Here is a 24,377-nt window from a genome sequence, read left to right on the forward strand (position 1 = left end):
TTGTTCGTTGTACTGTCATGATTAACAATGTATAAATCAAAAGTTTTTTTTTAAAAAGAATTGTTTGATGCCACAAAAAAAGGAAATTGTTAAAAGATATCAGAGTGGATGTTAAACTTCCTATGAAATGTACTTGAACTAAAACTCAGACAAGTATTTTAAAACGGAGGGAGTAGTACCAAAAAATTCATAGAAAAATCCTGTGAAATCCAATCATATGAATCAAATGACCAATGTAGAAAATTCATAATGATTTAAGTATTTCAAAAATCCAATAAAAATTCTTTGAATCAAAGAAATCCTATGACCGTTCTTAAGGCTAGCCTATGAAAACATCTGAGACGGAGGATTACGTTTCCAACAAAAATTAAACACTCCACGCAAAAAAAAAATTAAACACGGAATCCCATGATAAAAGTACAGTGGTACTCCACACGATGCTTGGCTGTTCTGCTTTGGTGGGTAGTCGAAGTTAAATGCCGCCGCGCGACACCACAGAGCACTGACTCCTCGCACCATCCAATTTCACTTACTTGTGGGGATAGCTCCTGTGGACCCACTGGGTAGCGACATGCCGAGCTATCAACCCATTCCCACTGTGACATTAAACCTTTTTACTCGTTAGATACGTTGTACCTGGCTATCCTCCGCAAAATAGCCCACTTGCAGGTGGGACCAAAGAGGCCTTCTGTGCGCATGGAGCGCTAAGTAGGACATGTCATGGATCCATGTGAATCGTTATGATTGGAGGATTTATGGGTTATGGTATGCTTTTCCATTTGTGTTTTCTTTCGCTCAGAAACAAGTATTTAATAAATTGATTTCCAACTTTTTTTTAAATGTGTGCCAAGTTTTGTATGATCTCCTTGTTTGTGCATCCAAGTGGCTCAGGAAAGGGCAAGTTTTTTTAGAGTAACCGCGTGCGTCATTAATCACAAACAAGGTGAACACAACCACGCATGCAGAATTGATCACCAAGGTCAAGAGGTAACACATGTCAACAGAACTTTTGTCACACCTTGATTTTTTGCCTTTTATTTTTGGTTTTTCTTTGGATTTTTTATTTGAATTGCTTTTTTTTAGACAAAAGCCACCGACCGAGCCCGAGAAGAGCTCGAACCTAACCCGACTTTGAATTAACAAAGCCATCAACTGACCAGGATTACAAAGGCACCATGATACAGATGAAATGCAAAGGAAAGCGGAAAGAAAAATACAAGGTACTAGATGAAACAACACAATGGCAACAGTAGAAACACTGATGTCGACGTCCAGCACTACGCCTACACCAACTAGCCAACTAAGAACACGGAAGGAGGGCCACACTGAGCAAGCATCGAGCGCCGGCTGCATCCACAGGCCAGACATGGGCTACACTTGAGCTGTCTCCACCGTCGCAAAGGGCAACTACCCTTTCACCCAGGCTCGATGAGTGCCGCACCGGCGAACAGCAGAATGGCTATCACAAAGCCCAACTCAAGGTGTCCAGCTACCGTAGGAGAAGCAGACGGAGCTGACCAGCGGACCACAGAGGACCAACCAGACGAGCACCAAGCCGGCAGTGGTAGCATGGAGCACGGGGCGCGAGCTGTCGAACGAAGGCGCACACCGATGGAGAAGACCAAAGAAGGCATCACTATGCACCGGGCGAAGCCGAGCAGGAAGTCGCAGGAAGACCAGGCCGTCATACTTCGGAGCCAAGCCACCAGCCGCTCCACCCCCAAGAGCACATCCCGGGCGCCGCCTTCAAGAAGGATCACGGCACCAAGGTGTCGTCGACGCCCAGATCAGGTGAGTGCCGACTTTCGCCGAAGCTCAGGGGGGAGGCGAATGGGAGAGGAGCCACCCCAAAGCCTCCAAAAAGGGGATCGGCGCCAAAGGCGTCGACTTTGGGGGGCCGCCGCGCCGGCCAGGGGTTTCCCTCGGATCCTCGCCCAAACGCCAAATCCGACCAGCAGTCACCAAGAAACGCCGACCGCAGCCGCCGGGGACCAACACAGGCATAGATCAGAGCAGATCGGGCGGCGCCGAAGCTTCTCCAAGGTGAACTGGCGGCCAGCGAGGCGCCACCGCAGCACCGACGTCCACGACCACCACCTGCCCACGCAGCCGTGGAGGCTGCCCACCAGCACCCGCCGGCGCCGCACGCCATCGGCCGGGGCCGCCGCCACGGGAGCCGCAGCCCTCCACCCAGGGAGGAGGCGCCAGATACCCCGCCGCCACCTTCATCGGGGCCGCGCGTGAGCGCCGCGAGCCCCGCGAGCCCCTCGGGCAGCGGCGGAGGGGAGGGAGCGCGAGCGGCAGCGCTAGGGTTGTCCCCGAGTCACCTCAGAGGAGACGACATGGGGGGGGAGGGCTGGGAGGAAATGATTTGCACTATGCCCAGTGACTACTCAAGATTCACTCTGTTTTGAATTGCTTTTCTGTGGCTCTCTGGTCATGAAACCTGAGAAGACCATCTCTTCTCAAGCTCCCAAGTGGCTTGTCATCCTCAAAACCATCCCAGGATCATGTCATCTCCCATCTTGAACCTATCCTAATATTTTTTAGAATATTCTTTTTTTTATTAAAGAAATATTTTTTTTGCCCTAGGTTGTGATGCAACCTATATTTCCGTCTTCCATAAAATTCCTACATAATTTTCATAAATTGTTTGGATCATACATGCCAGAAATATCCAAACTTTCCTTTCTTAGCCCAAAAATAATTCATCAATATTCATTCTTCAATTCTGTCCAGTGTGGCCTTTTGTGAAGAAAGTGCCACCTATATTTTCTTGATTGCTCCCAAACTTTTTGGGCATGCTGTCACATCCAAATTATTGCCTCATGCTAAAATTTGACTCCATTTGCCTAATAAATCTTCCTTAGCAAATTTCCAAAGTTTCTGTCAAATGGAAGCCTTTGTGAAGGAAGTACTAGCTAGAATAATCCAAATAAGTTGAAATTTTGCAAGCTACTTCATATGCTCAAATCATGGCAGTGCACCAATTTTCAGCTCCATCCAACTAACTATGTGATCGCACCTTCAAATCTTTGCTTCTGATCAGATTTTCGGGTTGTGAAGCAATTATATTTTATATTGCTTCATTATTGCTGAAATTTTACCAGGACATGCTACTACCCATATTAACTCTCTCCCAAATTTTTGGGCTGATTTCATCTAGCCATTAGTCCTTTTCAATTTTTCTAAAATTCTGTGCAGAGAGGTGCATTATGAAGGAAATATCACTTTGGCTTGTCCAAATGGTATGAAAATTTTATGGCACCTTCATATGCCTAAATAATCATGTCATGACCATTTTCATCTCAATCCAGTCTAGTATGTGAGTTCCACTTCATTGTTTGCGTTTCTGTACAGAATGGTGGTTTGTACAACAAGTGCCATTTATCTTCATCCAAACAAGATGCAAATTTACAGAGGTGATCATCTTAGTGTGTAATCACACCCAGCAAAGATCAGAATCTATCTCTTCTTGTATCTTCCTCACAACGACACAAACACCTAGCTGTTCCTAAGCATATCTGCTAGTTGTTGTCATCTCAAGCTCTATTATGCCCGTCTCTTTCTTCTTTAGCCTTCTCCCTCGTATGACGACAATTTTTCGTATTTTGATCTTTTTCTGAAACCTATTCAAGATTTGATCTTAGTTTAATTTTTTTCGAGATCTGACCTTTTTGCTACCGCCAAGGTCTATGGCGGTAGGGTGTAACAACCTACCGACAGAGACCTTGACGGTAGGAAATATCCCTACCGCCAAACAGACTAGCAGTAGCCTGTACAACCCTACCACCAAGGTGTTTGGCGGTAGGCAAGAGCACGCACTGTGTTCAATATTTAGCAGGATTTTGCGGTAGGGCATGCAACCCTACCGCCAAGGACCTTGGCGGTAGGCTGTTACACCATACCGTCATAAACCTTAGCGGTAGCAAAAGAGTTAGATCTCGAAAATTTTTCAAACTAGGATCAGATCTCGAATAAGATTGAGAAAATGATCACGAAATTTGTCCTCGTATGACCAATCTACCGGACATGGTAGTGCCCCTGTTCACGCGGTGCCTGTGTGGCCGACATGCAGGTCCGCACGCTCTGGCAAACCGCGAGGCTGTGCTTGTCCGCTACCTCCTCCTCTCGAGTCCTCTCCATGTCTGGTAGTTGCCCCGCGACCGTGCGGTCATTTCCCCTTTGCTGCCCTCTCCTATATCGTCGGCGTTGCGTCGCCATCGCCGTGCCCGTGACGCTAAGCTCTCTGCTCCTCCATTGTCCGTCGGTCGGCCAGAGCTTCTCGACCGCTCCCGAGCTCTCCCTCTACTATAAATAGCTTGGCCGCCCTCCTCCGCAGCTCGCCGATCTCTTATCGGCCCTCCTAGTCCACCGGAGCCCCTCCACCTCGCCTCTGTCCACCACCGTCCATCATGGCCGCCTCGGCCTCGGCCTAAATTTCGGCCAGCCGAGCTCCTCCTCCACCCCCTGACCCCACCATATTCTTCCCCACACGCCGGCGCACCTCCCCATCCTCTCCACTCCTCGCCGGAGTAGCCATGGTTGTCGCCCCCATGCTCGGCTGCCGCCACCGCTGCTCTTTGTCCCCGCGTGGCGTTGCCACTCCGCCCCTCCCCGGCGCCCGCAACCCAGCCCGTTGGACGCGCCTCCTTCCCTCGAGCTCGCCGGTGCCGCCCACTCGGCCGGAGACCGCCGTCGCCGGCCGGGCCGTCGTCAGCCAGAGCCTCCCCTGCTCCCTACTCTGTTTCCATCGGGGGCAGGGTGAGGAGGAAGAAGACATGGGCCAGGCGAGCCCCCTCCTCCCCGCGGGACCCCACCCGTCAGCCCCTCCGCGTTGACCCAACACGGGCCACGTCAGTAAGTGGAAGCGTATTAGAGAGAATACGTTTTCCTCCTGTGAAAACGTCTTTTAATTCGTCTTCAGTTCAAAATACGCTTCTCTGTTCTGAAAACGCGTTCTCAGAAAAGGCGTTTTCTGTTTTTCAGCCGGGGACTTGTTTGTGGAGCTATTTTTACACATTGTTCCCTAATCTTCCACCGCTCGTATCTTCGCGACTCTAACTCCGAATCAGGTGATTCCAAAGCCCACGTCTTCGTCTCATCGAGCCTGATCTGTTGGTGTCATTTTCACTATGTGTTCGCATACTAGAAATGACCATTTTGCATTGTTGAGGAAATCGTTAACTGGTAGCTGCTCGGTCGGCCGGTGAGTAGGGGATTAATAGGCTAACCGGCAAGTTAATCGGCCATTTAATCAATTAATCGGATGATTTATCGGGTAATCGGCTACTCGGGGACCCTATGAGTAGGGATTAATCAGCAAGTTAACTGGTTAATCGGATGAATTCTTGAACAGGGCCATTTTGCCCTTGCCCTTATCTAGCCCCCTCCGAGAGAGAATATTTTTTGGCGAATCGTTCCGCGACTTCACCGCACTTCTTCCTGGAGTATTCTTCATCCCCAGGCAAGCCACGACATCCACTTACATGATGGATTTGCAGTATTCATGGTTTTTACATGAATGTTTAATAAATGTTTGCTCATTTACTACTGATGTTGCTATTTCGGTTATGCTTGTGGATCCCTGCTTATCATCATGCTATGCTTTTATGCACTCTGTTAGTTATATGGTTAGTTGCTAGTAGTATTGTTCTCGTATTTCATGCTGGTATTTATGTCAAGCTAGTGATAGTGATGTTCATCTGATGCATGATTATCGTCAGTTATGAAAATTATCTGTGATGTGCATGATCATCGCTATGCCATGTCCATCTGCATCCAGTAGACTAAGTGCTTTATTATTGTTGATGCTAAGGTTGCATATGGTTATAACCCCCATCCATGTTCATGTTAATATCATGCTCGTATGCATTGTCGTTTCATCATGTTTATTATGGCTCAGCTATTTACTTATCAAAGTTTAATCGAATATTAAATGAACTTGAACACCTGTTGGCCGAGTCTATTGTCATGCCTCTCGTCGGTGCCTCCAACTAGGGAAGGTTATGTACGCGCGCTGCCCTGGCCCGGTAGGCGGTGATAACCATGTGTGCCCGAGTTGTTTGCGCGCTTTTGTCCCCGTTTGGGACCGTTTATGTTTTGCCACGATGGTGGTCATTGCGTGTCACGAGGTGACATCAGGGTCACCCATGAATTAGCCCGAAGGCGGGTTTGTCAGAGTGGCTGGGAGAGTGTCATGCAATAGATTGGTTTTGTCGGAACGCCGTTGGTCCACCCGAATGGAGCACGAGGCCTTGGGTTTCGTAGTGTGGGTACAGTGTACTAACCTCTATGGAGTGCATAACATATCGATAGCCGCGCCCGTGGATATGGGCCCATTTCATAGTAGGTCACACTATGGGCCAATAGAAATAATAACCTGCTTAATGATAACCCTAGTCCGATGAGGAAAGAAGTTTGTTGATCTTTATGTGATCGTGAGAGGATCACAGTGGTATCGTTGATACCGAAGCTGGTTGATGTTTGTGGTGTTATGCGATAATCACGGGTAAGGATCAAGCTCCTTGTGGTCAGGTAATGATTACTATGGTATTGTTAATACAAAGCTTGATTTGATCCTGAGGTGATCGTGTGATGTCCATGATGGTAAGTGGTACATGTGGTGGTTATGAGGTAACCCCGAACAGAGTAAGTTGAATCATGATAGTTTAAACATGTTGCATGCTAGCATCATCATGTTCATAAGTTCATGCCATGCTTATAATGTGCTAGTGGTATCATGTTCCTCATTGCTTTAACTTGTAAATGCCATGATATTGTTTGTCTGGAGTGCTTTTGCTTGTTGTGAGCTTGTGAGTACATTCAAAGTACTCACCTGGCGTGTCATGCCAGTTTGCAGGTCATGCTGTGTTTGCTTGATTCCCGAGGATCCCAAGTTTGCGAGCTAGGATACGCGTTCCAGCCAGAGTCCCTGCGGAGTGGAGTCCATCGTTGTCGCCGTTGTTTCGCTGCTAGAAGATATTTCGCTACTACGAGTTGTTCTGTTGCTAGCATAGAGCAACCTTGGCAGGCGTTGTCGTGGTTTTGTCATGGCAGATGTCCTAAAGAAAGGACTTAGTCGTGGAGCCGTCGCGACGGGTTAGCTTAAAGGGGTTAAAGCGGACAAGGGACGCAGAGAGTTTATACTGGTTCGGCCCCTTGCGATGAAGGTAAAAGCCTACGATCCAGTTGTTGTGGGATTGCTTGGGTTTCGATGACCAGGGAGCGAATACGCTTTGCCTGGGTCTCGAGTTGTTTTCTGTTGTCCCTAAACCGCCGCCGGGTCGTCCCCTTATATACATGGGTTGACGCCTGTCGGTTTACAGGGTTCCGAGGCCGGCTCATAAACGTGTCCGGCCCGGTCTCTACTTATTTCTGCCTTATAATACAAGCTTACATATCAAGGTCGGTTTATGACTACATGCCTTAATCCGCCTTTGGGCCCTGGGCCTTCATAAAGCGTCAACATCTTTGTCTTCATGGGCTTCAAATATAATAACTCATTATAGGGATAACCCGGCCTCGCCTGGCCGGTTTACGCCCAGTAGTAATATCCCCAACATTAGGCCCTAGATTGATTTGAACTGGTTCATGTCAATCTCCAATACTTGAGAAGATTTCTTCTTCAGCACCTTCGCATTAGTCTCGTAAACCGCCATGACGTCATCTTCTAGGATCATGATAAACCGCCATGACGTCATTTGTTATTAAAAAATTGCATATAGCTCACCTTCATTAATAAACCTCCGACAATTGAGGCGACAGCTCCGCCACATATCCAATTTTTGGGCTCCTCAATTTTCGCGCTTGTCACTTATCCCTTTGCCTTTATAAATAGGACCAGGGGTCCTTTCCATTTTTCCCCGCGTGCCTCTTCGCATCGTCTTCTTCCTCGCGCCGACCGAACCTTCGAGCTCTGCCGCCGCCGTCAATCTTCGCATCTGCCTCAACAATGGCTGCTACATCAACCTGTTCGTACCAGAAAGCCGCGGCGTCTCTCCGCTGTTCCTCTGTCATTGGTAAGCCTTCTCTCCCTCCACCCTAGATCTTACCATTAGGTTTTGTACTTATCGGAGTTCTTCGAAGTTCTTGGAGCTGTTCTTCCTTGTTCCTCTTCAGTAGTACCAATGGCGAGTTAGATCTGATATTTTTCAGTGCCCTTGTAGTTTAAACTCCTTTTTCCATATTAGGGCATCTGCTTTATATAAAACTCATCTGAACTTGCTAAACTGTTCGAGCACTTGAAATTAGGTCAGAATATATTTTGATTTTCCAACGCACGACATATCTGAAATTACTATGCCAGGCTGTGAAACTTGTTTTTCCTTCACTTACACATCTTAGATCTGTATCTTCAATACCAGATTAGGTGGTTTAATCTCATAGAAAAATGATGATTCGGTAGGTACCATTAGTCCCCTGTTGAACCGCCAATGCATTTATCTTTGCACTTTCTCCATTGTCAGACTCCGGTTTACCAATAACAAACTCCGGTTTAATAACATGCATATATCCTTGCACCGCTTTATAGTTGTCCATTGTGAATCTTAAACCGGCAATAATCATGTTTCAGCTTCCCATTGAAATGGTCAAGCAAGTCTATGAATGCAACTGGGTTCCTTCTCGGGTCACTGAAGACCAGTTAAACAGATGTGTCGCAACTGTCTCTTTAGCCAAGAAAGAGGTCATTCACTGGAGGGCCCCTGGTACGGAAAATCCTCCTGAACCCAAGGATGGAGAAGTAATCGTTTTTGTTGACCATCTGGGTCGAGGCTTTAGCCCTCCCGGTTCAAAATTCTTCCGAGATGTGCTTGCCAGTTTTCAGCTTCACCCTCAGGACATCGGTCCAAACTCTGTGTCCAACATCTGCCATTTCCAAGTCTTTTGTGAGGCTTATCTTCAAGAGGAGCCCACAGTTGAATTGTTTAGGGATTTCTTCCACTTAAACCACCGCACAGAATTTATAGATGGACCCAATACTGAACTCGATGGAATGGCGGTTCAAAAAAGGAAGGAAGTCAGCTTCCCTCACGCCAAGCTTCAAAGTCACCCCAAGGAGTGGAACCAGACATGGTTTTATTGCAAAGACACATCTCCAACTGATGAAAATCCTTTACCGGGTTGCCACCCTCACTGTCTTAGCAATACACATCCCTTTCCTCAGAGGCTAACTGCCAAGGAAAGGGCCACCTATGCCCCACAACTGTCAAAGCTTAGAGCCTTCATGGCGAATGGTTTAGCAGGTGTTGATTTTTCTCGTTGTTGGTTAAGCTGGAGTATTCTGCCCTTAAGCCGACGCCCCGGTTTAATGTGTGAATACACCGGGAGCTTGAAGGACCCTCAATGACACATTGATATTCAGCTTACAGATGATGAAGTTACCGAGGCTGTGAAGAAGATGCTGAATGAACCAGAGGCTATTTGTAGCCAGACCGGATTAAGTCCTTTCTGTACCTCCAACAAACCGCCAGCTGTAAGAATCACATGACTTCTTTGCTTTCAGCTTAATCCCTTGAAATACTCTCAAAATTTTGTTCATCTTTGCCAGGGTGATGATCCGTTCTGGAAGAAAAAACCACAGGATAAACCGAAAAAACCACAAGACAAAGCGGCAAAGCCACTTCGCCCGAAGACCAAGGTTGTTAAAAAACCTGCCAAGAAAAGGACCACTGCGTCTTTCGAGCCAAATGCGGATGCCGATGTGGCTAATTCGGACTTAGAGGTAGAACTTGATTCTCTTGGTTCATTTTTCATACACCTCATTGACAATGATTATTATCAGGACGACGCTGAAAGCAGTCAAGCCGACGACGTAGAGGTAATTATCCTTTCCCCCGGTTCAGATCCTGTGCCAACCTTAAAAATCCGCCGAGCAAACCGGAAAGTAAAATTTTCTCACCCCCTTGCTTACTTGGACCCAAACTTTCTTTTGAAGACGCAACAACACGAAGCTCGCCGCACAACCCGGCACAATGGCCAAGTAGTTACCTCCGCCGGTTTACCGAATACTCTGGATCGGAAACGCCGATCAGAGGTCTCTTATACTCTTGACACTTCTTGCCCCAAGGCGGGTTGTTTCCGTCAGCCTCTTAACCCGTCTAATTCAAATTATCAGGGTACTTCCCACTCATCTTCTGGCGAGTCATCAACCACAAAGCTTCCACCCCTCAAAACAGTTCCTGGGTGAGTCATACCTTTAATTTTATTTTCAATGCCTTATGCTTGACACAATATCTTGACCTTTTATATTTGTTTTTCTCAGTGCCAAACCAAGACCCAGAAAGAAGGCTCGGCTAACTAAACCGGCTGACGATAATGTGGTTGTTGAACCGGAAAAGACTCTAGACCCGGAAGAAACCAATGCTGATGCCATGCTTAATGATCCGCCGCCTCAAGGCCATGACTTCTTTGCTGAACAAGTATAAGTTGACACCACAAGCCATGCTGACAAGCCGACCAGCCCTGTCCGAACTGATGATAAACCGGTCAGTCTAGCTAAGGATACTAATAAACCGCCCACTCCAGTGAAGGATGCTGATGATAAAGAGGTTGATGTTATGATTACTAGCTTTGGCCATACCGCTCCTGGAAATCCTGTCGCTTTATCCAAACACAGCGCCAAGGACGAACTTTCTACCATGGGCAAAGGCAAATGGAGCATAGATCTGTGAAGTTATGCTCACCTCAACGCCCAAGAGATTCATTCTGGTTTTTTAAACCGTCTGTACGCAAGCCGCGACTTTGAAGCCGGCTTAGTAAATCTAATGAAGGAGCAATATGAGGTAACTACATAACTGTTTTTCTCTTATGTCCAATTGCAAATATCAACTTCAATAGCCCCCAAGTGACGTTTTATGATACCAATCTGAACCGGGACTTTGTAATATCTCAATTTTGCATACTTAGTCTCCGAGGGCCAGTTTAACTTATGAAGATGAATTGGGACTGTGTAGAAGAAAACCCACAATGTCACTTTGATCAAACATACATTAGCCCCCAAGTGCCAAGAGCAATACTTGTATTGTGCTTGGGACTTTGCAGAAATTTCTGACCCAGAGCAAATATGCATTAGCCCCCAAGTATCAGGTGCATAACTTGTTATGTGCTTGGTACTTCAAATATGTACTATCAACTCATTATACGTCTGTCTCTTATAGGCTGAGCTGAGCAAAAAGGAAGCTCAAACCGCTGATTTGCAAGAAAACATCAAGTCCCAGCAAGCCGAAACCTCCAAAGCCAAGGATGAGTTGTTCGGCGCTTTAGCTGCTATGGAAAAACTGAAGGAGAGTTTCAACAAAGAGCGGGCGGATTGGGACACAGAAAAATCCGCTTTACAAAAAAGAGCCGAGGATGCCGAAGCCGCTCTTAAACCGGTGGTAGATGAGCTGACTGGCGTAAAGCGGCAGATACATGCCATGACTACTGCTGTGTTCGGTAAACATCCTTGCTTTACACTTTTAACATATCATCCCATACGTTGCCGGTTTACTGACGCTTGTAATGATGCAGGAACTCGCATTGGTCATCTGGGCTCTGACGTACAGAAGAAGCTGAAGGCTCCCTACACTTTGATAGAGCAGTTGTATACCAGCGTGCAACGAATCATCTGCACTGCTTCTCACAATAAACCGCCCCCAACGTTAATCAAGGATACCTTAGAAAGGCTGTCTATGCTGCCTGCCCGGGTAGAAGAACTAAAGAGATCAGCTGCAAGGGCTGGTGCTCTGAGCGCACTAATCCGGGCAAAGGCATGGGTGCCTGACCTTGATCCGGAGGATGTCAACAAAGGCTATCCGAGCTTAAAAGAAGACGGATCAGAATTTAGAAATGAGGACCTCCAAGCCATGAACCGGGAAGTACGTCCACTGGCTTGCCAATTAGCTGAAGAAGCTGATCTTTCACATTATCAGGTGAGTTATGACATCCACAACAAACGGGTTGCTGCAACAACTCCAGAGGTTCAAAATCTCATCCCGCCAATTCGTAAGCATACCTATGCCCCTGACATTGAACCGTCCACCCTTATAAGCAACGAAGCTGTGTTCCAAGCCCTAACTGGGATCGACTGGACAACTATTGACTTCCATCCGCTGGGTAGAGACGAAGAGGATGAACCGGCGCAAGATGATCTGCAGCTGTCAGGTCAAGCTGGTGATGAAGCATGATCTAGAAGCCGGTTTAGCCTTCCACATGCCATAACAGTTATCAAAAGACAATTATTCTTTTGGGCACTTAAACGCCTTGTAATAGGCTAGTTAAAACACTTGGTCTGCTATGCCATCATGCATATTTATCTATGCCTGACATTTTTGCTAATCCACCATACTTAAGACATATGATGTTCATAATCCATAGCAATTTATTCAAGCTATCCCTGCAGACAAGAAGTTTAAAGCGCCCTGGCGGTTTACCGCCGGACGGGTCATGATGCCAGATATATAGCCAAGGTATATAACCAAGGTCATAAAAAGATAATCAAAATATAAAAATAATTGATACTTGTGACCTTGAGTCATAATGTTGGCTGACCAACTTTGAAGTGAGGGTGATAACCCTAACCTTGAGTAACAGTAACTCCTTTCATATTGTGCCAGTTTATGATAAAACCGTTCCAGGTTGTGATGAACACCGATTTATCCAGACTCATTTCTAGTGACTCATAGTCGAAACCAGATCGGGCTAATAGTCTCCGGATTATGACTGATCATATACTGACAATTTGTAGTAGAAAGTCAAGCCGGGTTAATGCACGCCGGTCTATCAAAAAAATTTATAAATCTCATCAAAGGAGAAGAAAAAACTTTTCGAATAAGAGTAGATGAAAACTTGTAGTCGAGGCTTTTCACGGGCTGCCAGGCCCCAAATGCGAGGCTTTTCATGGGCTGCCAGGCCACTGAGTTAAACCATTTTACAAAGCCTTTTAAGATGGTCCTCAATCCTTAACCAATCGTCGTTTTAACTTGACAAGTTTAGGTTCTTATAAGAGTAACTTGTCAAAGTTCGACGGGTCATACCAGGTTTACCTGGGCAGAGTGACTTACTTAAGAAGGCAGGCTAACCCGGGGTTTTAGGTGTATACACCAGGCTTCCAAGCCGTGGCTTGATAGCCTATTACAAGTGTAGATTCTTTGTTCATTGCGACAACAAAGAATCCCCAAGTAACATTTTGAGCTGTGGTCAGTGGGTGCCTATGTTTGAGTTGTTGTTTTGCAACACTCTCTTTTGCCCCGGAGTAATTTGGCTTTGAGCCGATCAAGAGGTGTGACTATGGTTCGAATACGACCAAGCCCCCAAGTGATATTGTGGCATTGCGCCGATCAAGAGGTGTAGCTATGGTTCAAATGCAACCAAGCCCCCAAGTGATTTTTACATAAATCTTTGATAAGCTAAATCAAGGGGTAAACCGGACGCCGCTTTATGAACAGAAGCCCCCATGTAACCACACATGATATAAGAAAAACAACAGATACCCTGCTTTAGCCGAGGCTCCGGTTTATTATATTAATTATAATATATACATTTTCATAACTATGTACATGAGCAGAGCCTATGGCTCAAGTATAGTAAGGCCGAAGATGAGCAATATTCCACGGCCGGTGGGTCTCCTCCTCCGATTTACGTGAGTCTTTGCGCTCTCGAACATCTATAAGGTAGTATGACCCGTTGTGCAGATTCTTGCTGACCACAAAAGGTCCTTCCCAAGGTGGGGATAACTTGTGCATATCCGTCTAATCCTGGATGAGTCGGAGCACCAGATCACCTTCTTGAAAAGTTCCGGATCTAAACCGGCGGCTGTGATAACGACGCAGATCTTGCTGATAAATTGCTGAACGGGCTGCTGTAATGTCACGCTCCTCATCCAACAGGTCAAGTGCTTCTTGTCGTGCCTTCTCATTGTTAGCTTCGACATATGCCGCCACACGAGGCGAGTCATGACGGATGTCACTAGGGAGAACCGCCTCCGCTCCATAAACCATGAAAAAAGGCGTGTAACCCGTGGATCTGTTGGGCTAGTATTGATGCTCCATAACACAGAAGGTAACTCTTCCACCCAACAACCCGGCGTCCGTTGCAAAGGAACCATAAGCCGGGGCTTGATGCCTCTCAAGATCTCTTGATTGGCTTTCTCTGCTTGACCATTAGACTGGGGGTGATCCACTGATGATACATCAAGCCGGATGTGCTCACGTTGACAAAACTCCTTCATAGCTCCTTTGGACAGATTTGTACCATTATCAGTTATAATGTTGTGTGGAAAGCCAAACCGGAAAATCACCTTCTTGAGGAATTGAATCGCCGTAGCTGCATCACACTTACTGACTGGCTCTACCTCCACCCACTTAGTGAACTTATCAACTACCACCAAAAGGTGAGTCTTCTTGTCCTTGGATCTCTTAAAGGGCCCAACCATATCCAGCCCCAAGTTGCAAACGGCCAAGTGATTGGAATCATCCGCAATTCTTGAGCCGGTACATGAGCGCGTCATGAGAATTTTTGACATCCATCACACCTTTTGACCAAGTCCTCGGCATCAGCATGAGTCGTCAACCAATAGAAACCGTGACGAAACGCCTTGGGCTACCAGAGATTTTGAACCGGCGCGGTGACCACAATCTCCTTCGTGGATCTCACGCAAAATTTCGCATCCTTCTTCAAGAGATACACATCATTGAAACGCCCCTATCACGCTACAATGATGTAACTCTCCATTGATAATAGTCATGGACTTGGACCGCTGGATTATCTGCCTGTTCGAAGTTTCATCTTCTGGTAACTCGCCCCGGTTCATATACGCCAAATATGGAACCGTCCAATCCGGGATAACATGAAGAGACGCCACCAACTAAGCTTCTGGATCAGGAACATCCAAATCCTCTTCACCAGGGAGCTTGACGGACAGATTATGCAACACATCCAGGAAAACATTGGGTGGAACCGGTTTACGTTGGGAACCCAAGCGGCTTAAAGCGTTTGCCGCTTCATTTTTCCGCCGGTCCACATGATCGACCTGGTAACCTTTGAAGTGACTTGCAACAATATCCACCTCTCGACGATATGCTGCCATGAGTGGATCCTTAGAATCACAAGTACCGGACACTTGTTGAGCCACCAGGTCTGAGTCACCGAAGCACTTAACTCGGCTTAGATTCATCTCTTTAGCCATTCGAAGACCATGGAGTAAAGCCTCATATTCAGCTGTATTGTTAGTGCAAGGGAACATTAAACGGAGAACATAACAAAACTTATCACCTCGTGGGGAAGTTAATACGACTCCAGCCCCCGAGCCCTCCAACTGCCTGGACCCATCAAAATGAATAGTCCAATAAGTATGGTCCGGCTTCTCTTCTGGCGCCTGTAATTCTGTCCAATCATTGATGAAATCCACAAGTGCCTGAGATTTTATCGCCGTCCAGGGCATATATTTTAACCCGTGAGGCCCAAGCTCAACAGCCCACTTAGCAATCTGACCGGTTGCTTCCCTGTTCTGGATTATATCCCCAAAGGAGCAGAGCTGACCACAGTGATGGGATGACCTTGGAAATATTGCTTAAGCTTCCAGCTTGCCATAAAAACTCCATACACCAGCTTCTGCCAATGTGGGTACCTTTGCTTGGACTCAATAAGTAGCTCACTGATATAATAAACCGACCGTTGAACCGGATACTCCTTTCCGGCCTCCTTGCGCTCCACCACAATAGCCACGCTAACAGCCCGGGCATTAGCTGCCACATATAGCAACAATGGCTCCTTATCAACAGGAGCAGCAAGAACCGACAGATTAGCAAGCTGCTGCTTTAACTCCTCAAATGCTTCATTGGCGGTGTTACTCCAGATGAAGTTATCCGTTTTCTTCAGCATCTGATATAAAGGGATGGCCTTCTCCCCAAGGCGGCTGATAAACTGGCTCAACGCGGCAATCCGACCTGCCAGGCGTTGAACATCATTGATACACTTCGGTTTAGCCAAAGAAGTTATAGCCTTGATTTTCTCCGGATTAGCTTCGATGCCTTTGTTAGATACCAGAAAACCCAAGAGCTTGCCTGCCGATACACCAAAGACACACTTGGACGGATTAAGCATCATTTTATAAACCCGGAGGTTATCAAAGGTCTCCTTCAAGTCATCAATCAATGTCTCCTCCTTTCTTGATTTCACCACAATATCATCCACATAGGCATGAGCATTGCGGCCGATCTGATCATGAAGACAATTCTGCACACACCGCTGATAAGTCGCCTGAGCACTCTTGAGCCCAAAGGGCATAGACACATAGTAGAAGGCTCCAAAGGGAGTTATGAAGGCTGTCTTCTCCTGGTCCTTAACTGCCATTTTGATCTGATGGTAATCAGAATACGCGTCCAGAAAGCTCAAACGCTCGCAACCCGCCGTAGCATCAATGATTTGATCAATACGAGGGAGGGCAAAATGATCTGCTGGACAAGCCTTGTTGAGATTTGTGTAGTCCACACACATACGCCAAGTGCCGTTCTTCTTGAGTACCAGCACCGAATTAGCCAACCACTCAGGATGAAACACTTCAATGATAAACCCAACCGCCAAGAGCCTGGCAACTTCCTCACCAATAGCCTTGCGCCTTCCTTCATTGAACCGACGAAGAAATTGCTTGACCGGTTTATACTTGGGATCAACATTGAGAGTGTGCTCAGCGAGTTCTCTCGGTACACCTGGCATGTCAGAAGGCTTCCACGCAAAGATGTCCCGATTCTCAAGGATGAACTTGATGAGCGCACTTTCCTATTTCGGATCCAAATTAGCGCTGATTCTAAACTGCTTGGATGAATCGCCAGGAACGAAATCAACAAGCTTAGTCTCATCATCCGATTTAAATTTCAAGGCCGGATCATGCTCTGTAGTTGGTTTCTTCAATGAAGTCATATCTGCCGGATCAACATTGTCCTTATAGAACTTCAACTCTTCGGTCGCACAAACCGACTCAGCATAAGCCGCATCACCTTCTTCACATTCTAAAGCGATCTTGCGGCTCCCATGGACCGTGATGGTCCCCTTATGACCCAGCATCTTGAGCTGCAGATAGACATAACAGGGCCTAGCCATGAACTTAGCATAAGCCGGCCGTCCAAACACGACATGGTACGGGCTCTTGATTTTCACCACTTCAAAAGTCAATGTCTCTGATCTCGAGTCATGCTCATCCCCGAAAGCCACCTCCAGAGCTATCTTACCAACAGGATATGCCGATTTACCAGGCACCACACCATGGAAAACCGTATTGGACGTCTTAAGATTTTTATCTGTTAACCCCATGCGATGGAAGGTTTCATAATAAAGGATATTGATACTACTCCCCCCATCCATGAGTACCTTACTGAACTTATAGCCTCCCACCTGAGGTGCCACCACCAATGCCAGATGACCCGGATTATCAACCCGGGGTGGATGATCCTCTCTACTCCACATGATCGGCTGCTCAGACCAGCGCAAGTAACGGGGCATCGCCGGTTCAACGGAATTCACTGCCCTTTTATGAAGCTTTTGATCACACTTGCACAGGCTAGTGGTGAAGACATGATACTGCCCACTATTCAACTGCTTCGGGTTGCTCCGATAACCCGACTGCTGCTGTTGCTGCTGATTGCCCTGATGATTATAACCACCTTGGTTGCCCTGATTGCCTTGATTGCTATGTCCGCTCTGATTACCGTGAAAACTTGAACCGGAACTGCCTCCGCCGTAACCTGGGCCATGAGATCCGGGACCTAAACCGCCGCCCGGTCCATGATCGTACCGAAAAAATCGAAATTTTTGAACTCCTGCATGATATAACTGAAGGAAATATGCCCTAGAGGCAATAATAAAGTTATTATTTATTTCCTTGTATCATGATAAATGTTTATTATTCATGCTAGAATTGTATTAACCGGAAACATAATACATGTGTGAATACATAGACAAACAGAGTGTCACTAGTATGCCTCTACTTGACTAGCTCGTTAATCGAAGATGGTTATGTTTCCTAACCATAGACATGAGTTGTCATTTGATTAACGGCATCACATCATTAGGAGAATGATGTGATTGACATGACCCATTCCGTTAGCTTAGCACACGATCGTATAGTATGTTGCTATTGCTTTCTTTATGACTTATACATGTTCCTATGGCTATGAGATTATGCAACTCCCGTTTACCAAAGGAACACTTTGTGTGTTACCAAACGTCACAACATAACTGGGTGATTATAAAGGAGCTCTACAGGTGTCTTCGAAGGTACTTGTTGGGTTGGCATATTTCAAGATTAAGATTTGTCACTCCGATTGTCGGAGAGGTATCTCTGGGCCCTCTCGGTAATGCACATCAATTAAGCCTTGCAAGCATTGCAGCTAATGAGTTAGCTGCGGGATGATACATTACGGAACGAGTAAAGAGACTTGCCGGTAACGAGATTGAACTAGGTATTGAGATACTGACGATCGAATCTCAGGCAAGTAACATACCGATGACAAAGGGAACAACGTATATTGTTATGCGGTGTGACCGATAAAGATCTTCGTAGAATATGTAGGAGCCAATATGAGCATCCAGGTTCCGCTATTGGTTATTGACCGGAGACGTGTCTCGGTCATGTCTACACAGTTCTCGAACCCGTAGGGTCCGCATGCTTAACGTTACGATGACAATTATATTATGAGTTTATATGTTTTGATGTACCGAAGGTTGTTCGGAGTCCCGGATGTGATCACAAACATGACGAGGAGTCTTGAAATGGTCGAGACATGAAGATTGATATATTGGAAGCCTATGTTTGGATATCGGAAGTGTTCCGGGTGAAATAGTGATTTTACCGGAGTACCGAGGGGTTACCGGAACACCCTGGGGACTTAATGGGCCTTAGTGGGCTTTGGTGGAAGAGAGGAGAGGCGGCTAGGGCTGGGCCGCGCGCCCCTCCCTCCTAGTCCGAATAGGACAAGGAGAGGGGGGCGGCGCCCCCCTTCCTTCTCTCTCTCTCCTCTTTCCCCTCTCCCGAATCCTATTCCGACTAGGAAAGGGGGGGAGTCCTACTCCCGGTGGGAGTAGGACTCCTCCTGGCGCGCCTCTCCTCTTGGCCGACCGCACCCCCCTTGCTCCTTTATATAAGGGGGCAGGGGGGCACCCCAGAGACACAACAATTAATCATTGATCTCTTAGCCATGTGCGGTGCCCCCCTCCACCATAGTCCACCTCGATAATACTGCAGCGGTGCTTAGGCGAAGCCATGTGTGGGTAGAACATCAACATCGTCACCACGCCGTCGTGCTGACGAAACTCTCCGTCAACACTCGGCTGGATCGGAGTTCGAGGGACGTCATTGGGCTGAACGTGTGCTGAACTCGGAGGTGCCGTACATTCGGTACTTGATCGGTCGGATCGTGAAGACGTACGACTACATCAACCGCTTTGTGCTAACGCTTCCGCTTTCGGTCTACGAGGGTACGTGGACAACACTCTCCCCTCTCGTTGCTATGCATCACCATGATCTTGCGTGTGCGTAGGAATTTTTTTGAAATTACTACGTTCCCCAACAGTGGCATCCGAGCCAGGTTTTATGCGTTAATGTTATATGCATAAGTAGAACACAAGTGAGTTGTGGGCGACATAAGTCATACTGCTTACCAGCATGTCATACTTTGGTTCGGCGATGGTTGTTGGATGAAGCGGCCCGGACCGACATTACGCGTACGCTTACGCGAGACTGGTTCTACCGACGTGCTTTGCACACACGTGGCTGGCGGGTGTCAGTTTCTCCAACTTTAGTTGAACCGAGTGTGGCTACGCCAGGTCCTTGCGAAGTTTAAAACATCACCAACTTGACAAACTATCGTTGTGGTTTTGATACGTACGTAAGAACGGTTCTTGCTAAGCCCGTAGCAGCCACGTAAAACTTGCAACAACAAAGTAGAGGACGTCTAACTTGTTTTTGCAGGGCATGTTGTGATGTGATATGGTCAAGACATGATGCTAAATTTTATTGTATGAGATGATCATGTTTTGTAACCGAGTTATCGGCAACTGGCAGGAGCCATATGGTTGTCGCTTTATTGTATGCAATGCAATCGCCCTGTAATGCTTTACTTTATCACTAAGCGGTAGCGATAGTCGTAGAAGCATAAGATTGGCGAGACGACAACGATGCTACGATGGATATCAATGTGTCGCTCCAGTGACGATGGTGATCATGACGGTGCTTCGGAGATGGAGATCACAAGCACAAGATGATGATGGCCATATCATATCACTTATATTGATTGCATGTGATGTTTATCTTTGATGCATCTTATTTTGCTTTGATTGACGGTAGCATTATAAGATGATCTCTCACTAAATTTCAAGATAAAAGTGTTCTCCCTGAGTATGCACCGTTGCCAAAATTCGTCGTGCCCAGACACCACGTGATGGGGGGTGTGTGATAAGCTCTACGTCCATCTACAACGGGTGCAAGCCAGCTTTGCACACACAGAATACTCAGGTTAAACTTGACGAGCCTAGCATATGCAGATATGGCCTTGGAACACTGAGACCGAAAGGTCGAGCGTGAATCATATAGTAGATATGATCAACATAGTGATGTTCACCATTGAAAGCTACTCCATTTCACGTGATGATCGGTTATGGTTTAGTTGATTTGGATCACGTGATCACTTAGAGGATTAGAGGGATGTCTACCTAAGTGGGAGTTCTTAAGTAATATGATTAATTGAACTTAAATTTATCATGAACTTAGTACCTGATAGTATCTTGCTTGTCTATGTTGATTGTAGATAGATGGCCCGTGCTGTTGTTCCGTTGAATTTTAATGCGTTCCTTGAGAAAACAAAGTTGAAAGATGATGGTAGCAATTACACGGACTGGGTCCGTAACTTGAGGATAATCCTCATTGCTGCATAGAAGAATTACATCCTGGAAGCACCGCTGGGTGCCAGGCCTGCTGCAGGAGCAACACCAAATGTTATGAACGTCTGGCAGAGCAAAGCTGATGACTACTCAATAGTTTAGTGTGCCATGCTTTACGGCTTAGAACCGGGACTTCAACGATGTTTTGAATGTCATGGAGCATATGAGATGTTCCAGGAGTTGAAGTTAATATTTCAAGCAAATGCCCGGATTGAGAGATATGAAGTCTCCAGTAAGTTCTATAGCTGCAAGATGGAGGAGAATAGTTCTGTCAGTGAGCATATACTCAAGATGTCTGGGTATAATAATCACTTGATTCAACTCGGAGTTAATCTTCCGGATGATAGCGTCATTGACAGAATTCTCCAATCACTGCTACCAAGCTACAAGAGCTTCGTGATGAACTATAACATGTAAGGAATGGATAAGACGATTCCCGAGCTCTTCGCAATGCTAAAGGCTGCAGAGGTAGAAATCAAGAAGGAGCATTAAGTGTTGATGGTCAACAAGACCACTAGTTTCAAGAAAAAGGGCAAAGGGAAGAAGAAGGGGAACTTCAAGAAGAACATCAAGCAAGTTGCTGCTCAGGAGAAGAAACCCAGGTCTGGACCTAAGCCTGAAACTGAGTGCTTCTACTACAAGCAAACAGGTCACTGGAAGTGGAACTGCCCCAAGTATTTGGCGGATAAGAAGGATGGAAAGGTGAACAAAGGTATATGTGATATACATGTTATTGATGTGTACCTTACTAGAGCTCGCAGTAGCACCTGGGTATTTGATACTGGTTCTGTTGCTAATATTTGCAACTCGAAATAGGGACTACGGATTAAGCGAACACTGGCCAAGGATGAGGTGGCGATGCGCGTGGGAAATGGTTCCAAAGTCAATGTGATCGCGGTCGGCACGCTACCTCTACATCTACCTTCGGGATTAGTATTAGACCTAAATAATTGTTATTTGGTGCCAGCGTTGAGCATGAACATTATATTTGGATCTTGTTTGATGCGAGACGGTTATTCATTTAAATCAGAGAATAATGGTTGTTCTATTTATATGAGTAATATCTTTTATGGTCATGCACCCATGAAGGGTGGTCTATTTTTGATGAATCTCGATAGTAGTGATACACATATTCATAATGTTGAAGCCAAAAGATGCAGAGTTGATAATGATAGTGCAACTTATTTGTGGCACTGCCGTTTAGGTCATATCGGTGTAAAGCGCATGAAGGAACTCCATACTGATGGACTTTTTGGAACCACTTGATTATGAATCACTTGGTACTTGCGAACCGTGCCTCATGGACAAGATGACTAAAACGCCGTTCTCCGGTACTATGGAGAGAGCAACAGATTTATTGGAAATCATACATACAGATGTATGTGGTCCGATGAATGTTGAGGCTCGTGGCGGATATCGTTATTTTCTCACCTTCACAGATGATTTAAGCAGATATGGGTATATCTACTTGATGAAACATAAGTCTGAAACATTTGAAAAGTTCATAGAATTTCAGAGTGAAGTTGAAAATCATCGTAACAAGAAAATAAAGTTTCTACGATCTGATCGTGGAGGAGAATATTTAAGTTACGAGTTTGGTCTACATTTGAAACAATGCGGAATAGTTTCGCAACTCACGCCACCCGGAACACCACAGCGTAATGGTGTGTCCGAACGTCGTAATCGTACTTTACTAGATATGGTGCGATCTATGATGTCTCTTACTGATTTACCGCTACCGTTTTGGGGTTATGCTTTAGAGACGGCCGCATTCACGTTAAATAGGGCACCATCGAAATCCGTTGAGACGACGCCTTATGAACTATGGTTTGGCAAGAAACCAAAGTTGTCGTTTCTGAAAGTTTGGGGCTGCGATGCTTATGTGAAAAAGCTTCAACCTGATAAGCTCGAACCCAAATCGGAGAATGTGTCTTCATAGGATACCCAAAGGAGACTGTTGGGTACACCTTCTATCACAGATCCGGATCCAAGACATTCGTTGCTAAGAATGGATCCTTTCTAGAGAAGGAGTTTCTCTCGAAAGAAGTGAGCGGGAGGAAAGTAGAACTTGATGAGGTAACTGTACCTGCTCCCTTATTGGAAAGTAGTTCATCACAAAAAACGGTTTCTGTGACACCTACACCAATTAGTGAGGAAGTTAATGATGATGATCATGGAACTTCAGATCAAGTTGTTACTGAACCTCGTAGATCAACCAGAGTAAGATCCGCACCAGAGTGGTACGGTAATCCTGTTCTGGAAGTCATGCTACTAGATCATGATGAACCTACGAACTATGAAGAAGCGATGGTTAGCCCAGATTCCGCAAAATGGCTTGAAGCCATGAAATATGAGATGGGATCCATGTATGAGAACAAAGTGTGGACTTTGGTTGACTTGCCCGATGATCGGCAAGCAATTGAGAATAAATGGATCTTCAAGAAGAAGACTGACGCTGACGGTAATGTTACTGTCTACAAAGCTCGACTTGTTGCGAAAGGTTTTCGACAAGTTCAAGGGATTGACTACGATGAGACCTTCTCACTCGTAGCGATGCTTAAGTCTGTCCGAATCATGTTAGCAATTGCCGCGTTTTATGATTATGAAATATGGCAGATGGATGTCAAAACTGCATTCCTGAATGGATTTTTGGAAGAAGAGTTGTATATGATGCAACCAGAAGGTTTTGTCGATCCAAAGGGAGCTAACAAAGTGTGCAAGCTCCAGCGATCCATTTATGGACTGGTGCAAGCCTCTCGGAGTTGGAATAAACGCTTTGATAGTGTGATCAAAGCATTTTGGTTTTGTACAGACTTTTGGAGAAGCCTGTATTTACAAGAAAGTGAGTGGGAGCTCTGTAGCATTTCTGATATTATATGTGGATGACATATTACTGATTGGAAATGATATAGAATTTCTGGATAGCATAAAGGGATACTTGAATAAGAGTTTTTCAATGAAAGACCTCGGTGAAGCTGCTTACATATTGGGCATCAAGATCTATAGAGATAGATCAAGACGCTTAATTGGACTTTCATAAAGTACATACATTGACAAAGTTTTGAAGAAGTTCAAAATGGATCAAGCAAAGAAAGGGTTCTTGCCTGTGTTACAAGGTGTGAAGTTGAGTAAGACTCAATGCCCGATCACTGCAGAAGATAGAGAGAAAATGAAAGATGTTCCCTATGCTTCAGCCATAGGCTCTATCATGTATGCAATGCTGTGTACCAGACCTGATGTGTGCCTTGCTATAAGTCTGGCAGGGAGGTACCAAAGTAATCCAGGAGTGGATCACTCGACAGCGGTCAAGAACATCCTGAAGTACCTGAAAAGGACTAAGGATATGTTTCTCGTTTATGGAGGTGACAAAGATCTCATCGTAAATGGTTACGTTGATGCAAGGTTTGACACTGATCCAAACGATTCTAAATCGCAAACCGGATACGTTTTTACATTGAACGGTG

At 46.0% G+C, this 24,377-nt stretch overlaps 1 protein-coding gene across 17 annotated transcripts; it reads left to right on the forward strand.

Moving 5' to 3' along the window:
• Positions 1–3,784: 3,784 nt before the first annotated feature.
• Positions 3,785–12,291, forward strand: LOC125539233 (uncharacterized). Of its 17 annotated transcripts, XM_087544588.1 has the most exons (9): positions 4,038–8,021; positions 9,365–9,475; positions 9,551–9,724; positions 9,785–9,820; positions 9,938–10,036; positions 10,118–10,185; positions 10,265–10,784; positions 11,160–11,436; positions 11,512–12,291. In XM_087544588.1, the coding sequence occupies exons 7-9, from the start codon at positions 10,767–10,769 to the stop codon at positions 12,165–12,167; spliced, it is 951 nt and encodes a 316-aa protein (XP_087400714.1). In that variant the 5' UTR covers positions 4,038–8,021; positions 9,365–9,475; positions 9,551–9,724; positions 9,785–9,820; positions 9,938–10,036; positions 10,118–10,185; positions 10,265–10,766; the 3' UTR covers positions 12,168–12,291. The 17 variants fall into 17 exon arrangements, 16 of the variants coding, with proteins under 16 accessions (XP_087400705.1, XP_087400706.1, XP_087400710.1 ...); XM_087544579.1 differs by lacking the exons at positions 11,160–11,436; positions 11,512–12,291 and having other exon boundaries at positions 3,785–4,860; positions 4,990–5,075; positions 5,360–5,467; ... (3 more) ...; positions 9,551–10,185; positions 10,265–10,754; XM_048702628.2 differs by having other exon boundaries at positions 4,038–9,475.
• Positions 12,292–24,377: the final 12,086 nt, after the last annotated feature.

The sequence above is a fragment of the Triticum urartu genome, chromosome 2A (genome assembly GCF_056163025.1).
Source record: "Triticum urartu cultivar PI428250 chromosome 2A, HENAU_Tu73, whole genome shotgun sequence".
In the NCBI taxonomy this organism is placed as follows: Eukaryota; Viridiplantae; Streptophyta; class Magnoliopsida; order Poales; family Poaceae; genus Triticum; species Triticum urartu.

Coding starts and splice junctions, on each gene's coding strand:
- LOC125539233 (XM_087544579.1), top strand. Junction 8,022..9,371: donor CCGCTGTTCCTCTGTCATTG/GTAAGCCTTCTC, acceptor TTCAGCTTACAG/ATGATGAAGTTACCGAGGCT. Junction 10,186..10,264: donor CCCCTCAAAACAGTTCCTGG/GTGAGTCATACC, acceptor TGTTTTTCTCAG/TGCCAAACCAAGACCCAGAA.